The 6432-nt window shown below is 44.9% G+C and overlaps 1 protein-coding gene across 1 annotated transcript in view; it reads left to right on the top strand.

Moving 5' to 3' along the window:
• Positions 1-4331: 4331 nt before the first annotated feature.
• Positions 4332-6432, top strand: part of LOC101644736 (calcium-activated chloride channel regulator 2) — a 41009-nt gene continuing 38908 nt past the window's right edge. Inside the window, exons 1-2 of the mRNA XM_004699279.2 lie at positions 4332-4517; positions 5471-5608. Of these exons, the coding sequence (XP_004699336.1) occupies positions 4332-4517; positions 5471-5608 (324 nt within the window). The remainder of the gene's footprint in view (positions 4518-5470; positions 5609-6432) is intronic.

Raw genomic sequence — 6432 nt, 5'->3', positions numbered from 1 at the left:
ATAGCCTGGGAAACCCTACAGAGCAGCGCTGCTCTGTTCCTAAAATATTTGGGATTGGACCTAATTAGAAAGATCAGGACCACGCTGGGGACTGAGGACAAAGCAACCTAGAAAAGAAAAAGGGGGTTCCTACCTGAGGGACCAGTGAGAGAAAACTACCCCCAACCTCAGTCAACATTGATGCTCTTCTGCGTTATCCCCATACCGTCTTCCATAACCTCAAAGCCCAAACAAATCCAGAGCTACCAGCTTGATCCCAATGCACAGTGATCCTACAGAACAGAGCAGAGCTGCTCCTTTGCGAGGCTCTACATCTCCACACGAACAGGGCATCGGCAGCCTCAGCCTTCGCCCGTGGAGTGGCGTCGGGTTCCAACTGCTGTCCATGAGTGGCAGTTCCTGGTAACACCCTGAATCGCCTGAGGGCCTTTGCCTCCCGTCTAACCTTCTATTACTAACCTCCTCCACATCCACCCTCACCCCCTTTCTCTGCACCAACTCCTGCACATCCTCTTTGTCTCCGTTTAGGTGCCAGTTCTTTGGGACATCTGAGTGGCCCAGAGCCTGGATTCGATGCTCCTCAGTGCATACCCTTTTATCACACATGTGTTTGCCCTGTCTCCATGGTTAAGGTGCAAGCTCCGTGGGGCAGAGATTAAACGTTCAGCATGTTGCAAGCGTCTACCACATTGCGCTGAGTTCTTAATAAATAGTCACAGAAAGATTGACGGATAGAAAGGATAAGAGAGGAAGGGAAGGAGGGAAGTTTATGTGAATCAGCTGATGATACTTCAAAATAATGATAGCTAACATTTATTTCAATGAGTTTGAATTGGTTTTTTATTTCACTACACAAAATCATAGAAACTTTTATGAAAGAAAAATATCAAAATGTGAAGACATCATTTCTTCATGTTTCCTCCATCTAGGTCTATACACTTCTGAAGGCTATGTCTCCATCTCTCTAATCCTTCCTGGAGGATTCTACCCCAGCGACCTACACCACCTCAAAACTACTGTGTTGATAGCCCTGGGGATCCCAAAATCATGTTCCTTTTAAATTGTCTTTAAGTTTGGGGCACAAGAAGAAGTCTGAGGGGCAGGATCGGGAATGTAGGTAGGGTGGATGGGCATGGCTCCCCACGGAAATTCTTTCACAACAACTTTTGCAGCCCTCTAAAATAAGCAGATGCGTTACACCAAGGCACGGGGATGGGGGGGGATGGGAGAGTGGATCTGACACACAACCTTCTTGGACTTTTTCTCACCAATGTAGTTTTCAATTTTACAAAAACTTCTTCCTCATAAGCTGCTGTGCTCACCCTGTGTCCTTCAAAATAATCTATCCAGATAGCTCTTTGGGTTCCCCCCAAAGCAATCATGATCTTCTGAACGGACCTCTCTGCCTTGACCGGAGCTTCGCTGGCCCCGTAGGTCTCCTCCGAAGCCACTGCTTTGATTGGACCTTGTTGTAAAGGCAATATGCTGAGACTAAGCCATGTGCTTTACTGAGAAAACGCGTCTTTATTCTTTCACTGATGGCAGAGGCCTGTTAGACACGCCTTGTTTAGAATAAACCCTTCCATGTATGAAGTGGCACCCAAAAAGGAACACTTTTTTTGATTTACCCTCATGTGCTATGCATACTAAGCTGAGCATGCTAATATTTTAGCCATCATTGAATTCTTTCAGTAATCCGATGTGATATATACTATTACTCGCTCTATCTTGCTGAACTTCTTGATGCTGCAGTGTCCTTATCTGTACAGAGGAGAGAGTAATAATAATGATGCCATAAATGTGTGAGGACTACAGTAAAGAAGCAAAGGGCACACACGGGCAGGTGCTGGCATGAACGGCCGGATGAAAGCCCTTTGTTTACCAGGGCGAAGGCAAGCAGCTGCAGGCCTGGCTCTGAAGACTGCAACGTCCTCAGGAGGAGGAAGAACAGTTCACGGAGCCTGAGGATGGCCTGGGAACAGGACAAAAGACTCTCGCTGTTGGAAAACTCCCCTTTGAGAGCAGAGACCTATGCGACCCTTCCTTCTACACTCCTTCCTGTAACCTTCAGAGAAAGTGTCCCAAACAGGGAACGTGTAGAAGTGGAGGCCTAACTCTGTCAAGAAAACTTCCCTCTTCATTGTAGCTTAGTTTTCCAATAGCTTTCACTATGGGTGGCTGTGTTAGGCTGGCTTACAAATCCAGAAACACTCATATGTGTAAGAGAGAGTTTTAAATCAAAAAGTAATTGCATATCAAGAAAACATCCCAGCCCAGTCCAGATCAATCCTAAAAGTCTGATATTAGCCCCTATGTCCGACACTAGTCAATAAATTCCTTTTCAGACCCATGCAGCACAAGCAATGCTGCGGAATCCAGGAAGATGTGGGTGGATGAAGAGTCTCGTGGCGCAGGTCTCCACATGGCTGCTCCTGCTCTGAGTGTCGCTCCTCAAGGCTGCTCCACATGGCGCATCAACAAGAGGGTGAAGCACAGAGAGAGGCTCTCCCCGTGGCTTGTCGGGATTGTTTCATAATCTATTGTCACTTTGAGACTTATGATTGAAGGGGTGGAGTTTAGCTGTCAATCAGGTCACAGTTTGATGACCTCATTTGGAGGCGCTAAGGAGATAAATAGCTCGTTGGAGGCAGGACACCCACTGACTCCCTGGGAGGCATTGCAGCTAACAGGACACATGAAGCTACACTAGTGGCCTCAGCTGAAAGAGCCATGTGGATGCCCCTGCCACCGCTAAGATGCCTACAGTGCCACTGGATCCACGAAACTTCCCACCAACTGGCCTGTCACCTTCCTGCATGTGGCATCATTGCATGTGTTTCGTGCATCTGAAGAGGACTTTAAAGATTAGTATTGGGCATATGGGCTAATATCGGACTTAAGGGCTTGATCTGGACTGGTGGGGGACGTTTTCTTCATGTACAATTACTCTGTATATAAAGCTCTTTCTTATACACATATGAGTCTCCCTGGATGTGATTCTCTCATCTAACCGGACTAACGCACTTGTGAACAGGAAGACGAAGGTAGAGAGAGAGAGGGGGGGGAAGTTCCCAGAATCCTCAAGAGAAGGTCATGCCCGCAAGGGGGCATCATCAGGCCTGACCTGATTGACAGGCTACACTTCACCCCTTCACTCTTAATACCCTCAAGTGGACATGAGATTATGTAACTACCATAGTCACATTCTGAGAAAGAAAGCTAGGAGGATCATTGAAAATTCATGTTCATGACTACTGCAAAAAGCAATGGTATTTGGAGTCATTCAGACACATGGCACCATTCTAGTTCTGTAATAGTATTTACACAACCTGAATCAAATGACTCAGCTCTTCTGAGCCTTAGTTTTGTCATCCCCCAAACAGGCGTAATAAAATTTCACTTCTTCCCCCATTGGTCAAATTCACAATCTTGCAGAGAATCTATTTCTTCATTTGAATCATGGGAGTACAATTTATACCTGCATTACTGAATTGATATTTGAATGTTAAATATGTAAACTCTAAAACATGATGTGGATCTCAAGGATCATGAATAGATGCGAGGCCTGCTGCATACAAGAGCCCGTGTGAGGTACTGGGGAAGCAGAAGGTAGACTGAGGCCTGCCCTCAGGAGAGAGCTGCTGTAAAAGGGACCCAAGCTTCTCCCTGTCCAAAGAAGAGAGGCCTCCAGGCCAGAGGGAACAGCCCTTGTGGCCTGCAGAGTCCCTGGCACCTGGCGCTCCATGGGGGATATCTGATACTGTCCCCACAGCCACCAGCTGAGAGCTTGTCCAGAATACCAGCCCCAAGGACCCTAGGGATAGAGCTCTAGGATAGATGTTCAATTCTTCAAAATAAACCACGGGAAATCTTAAAGCAAACAAAAGAGCATTGGAAGGAAATCGCTGCACCAACTGAGGGAGGGAGGGGCGAGGATGAGAAGAGGAAAGTTACTAACCGTAGGTTTCTGTGAGTCTATTAAAACTGGATTAAGCAACCCACATGCCCTGGTTTCCCAACCAACCAGCCAGGCCTCCCCTTTCCAGCTCCTTTGTCTTGGTTTGCCTCTTCCTTCTACTGAGAGACTAGAAAATGAGTAAGGCTCAGGAAGAGGTGCAGCTATAGGATAGCTAAGTGTGGCTTTGCATAGAGAAAACTGACTTGTAGAGGCAAGTCCCAGAGAGATCCACCCCGGATTTTGCAAAGAAGGCATCTCCTTCATCACAGATTTTAAGACTTCCAAGTTCAGGAAGAACTCTGCTTCCCTGTTGAAAAGCTGGCACAATGTTCAGAGCAGGGACAGAGTGACAAACCTGAGCCTTTGCTAAAACATGACCCACAGGGACGACGTGGGTCCTGTTTGCAGCCTGAGGCTTGTGATTCTCCTGGTTGCCCTGAATCCAGAACGCTGGCTGCTGAGAGCTGCTGTGCAGCTTCGAGACAATGGGTACGACGGGCTACTCGTTGCTATTAATCCTCAGGTGTCGGAGAGTCCGAACATTCTCCCAAACATTAAGGTGAGTGGCAGATATTTTAAGTCAGTATCAATATCTCATTAGAATAGAGCTCCAGGCTTCACTTCAAAACACTAGCACCTGGCCTGGTGTGTTGCCAAGCGGTAGAAGGAGCCGAATTTTCAGAGATAACACCGAAAGTTATTGTATGGCCAAGCAAACTTGGGACCTAATTCCATGTAGTCTCCGGTCCCAGAAAGTTGACCTAGCCCTCTTTTCTTGTTTGCTACTAATTATTTGAGCTATTTTGCATTCTTTCATGCCTGTTTTTGTAGTTGTAACTTAAAAGAATAGCAACCCATTGTTGGCAGCGAAGGTCAGACATTTTCCCGGAATAAGCATGATAGTGCTTACTAAAATCATATTGTCAGATTCCATCCTGAGCATGAAAATTCCCAGAAAGAAAGAGAGAGAAGATCTGTGGAGAGCCAGAAAGCAACACTCTCTCTCTCTTTTCATCACCTGGAAGTTGTGTAAAGTAATGGGCAATTTCACTTCAGGGCGTTCCCTTTGGCATTGTTTCAGTAAAACAGGGTCATGTAAGGTGTGTCTTGAACGTGCCCCACAGGTATGACAGGAAAAGGATGTGTACTGTAAAAATGTAAACGCCTTTCACCCAACTGGGAAATCATGTAGGCAAGCCCAGACACACAATTTGTGTCCTAAAACATCTTCCAATTGCCTTTTCAAATCTATTTGTGTTTCCCCCAAGTTTTCCCAAAGTCAGTCTGCTCCCATAAAGGTTTACAGTCTCAGAAACCCTTATAAATCCATGGAGAGCCAAAATTAAGGTGACGACAATGACTTTGGGCTTGGGGTTAGTCTCTCAGAGAAATAGGCTCTTTCAAAATATTTTAATTATTCTTTATTACAACTTGTTCAAGTGTAACCAGAAAAGCAAACATGAATGGATGTCTTACACTGCTAAAATAAGCCTTTCTCTTGTTTGGTGATAGGAAATGATAACTGAAGCTTCTTTTTACTTATTCAATGCTACCAAGAGGAGAGTGTTTTTCAGAAATATAAAGATTTTAATACCCACCACGTGGAAAGCTAATAACTACAGTAAAGTAAAACAGGAATCATATGAAAAGGTAAGAAAGACTCCATTACGTGAGCTTAACTTGACTTCAGAGTATAAAGGCAGCTAAAATGTACTGTGTTTAACTTTGCAAATGAGAATTTAAGAAAATAACAAATCACTTATATTACTAGGCAAATCATTAGTCACAAATGTATATGGAAATATAATGGAGGAGCATAAATTTTAAATTAAAAGTCCAAGAAGCCTCTCAGAAGATCTCTTTGTTTTATAACATTCTGAAATTTTTGATTGAGCACCAAGCATTAATTTTATCTTACCAAGTATGATCTGCAAGTAGGAATAATTGCCATTATCACTCCCTACATTGACTATCCTGTCAGGAACAGTAAATATGCAGGCCCAGACAGAAGTATGAGCCACCCACATTTATAAAACCACCCCCATTCACTCATGCCAAAGGATAAATGAGAATCTCACATTAGCCAAAGTGCAGAACACTGTTAGAGAGTAAGGAGAGAAGAAGAAAGTCAGGAAACATATACGGGGGTGGGGTGGGTGGGGGCCAGGAATGCAAAAGGTGACTGACTACCTTTCCTTTTCCAATAGAACTTAACCCTAAAGTACTCTGATAAACCACAAACCCTAATTAAAAGCTGTTCATCAAGTTTGGCCTGCACTAGTATGCATTCTGTAAATAAACATTAGCTAAACTTATTGGGCACCATAGCAAGTTCCTGTGAACTAAAGCAACAGATCAAGCAGGGCCTTGAGCAGAGGCCCTGGATGAACAATCTGGAGGAGAAAACAACGGGACTGACAGTTCCGGGGGGACATGGGAGAGGGGGAGGTGGGGGGAAGGGAAGAGGTGTTAAC

Source organism: Echinops telfairi, unplaced genomic scaffold (genome assembly GCF_000313985.2).
Source record: "Echinops telfairi isolate 266 unplaced genomic scaffold, ASM31398v2 ScPeMD7_443;HRSCAF=831, whole genome shotgun sequence".
NCBI lineage: Eukaryota > Metazoa > Chordata > Mammalia > Afrosoricida > Tenrecidae > Echinops > Echinops telfairi.
Note: the sequence above shows the minus strand (reverse complement) of the source record. Positions and strands in the feature narration are given on the sequence as shown.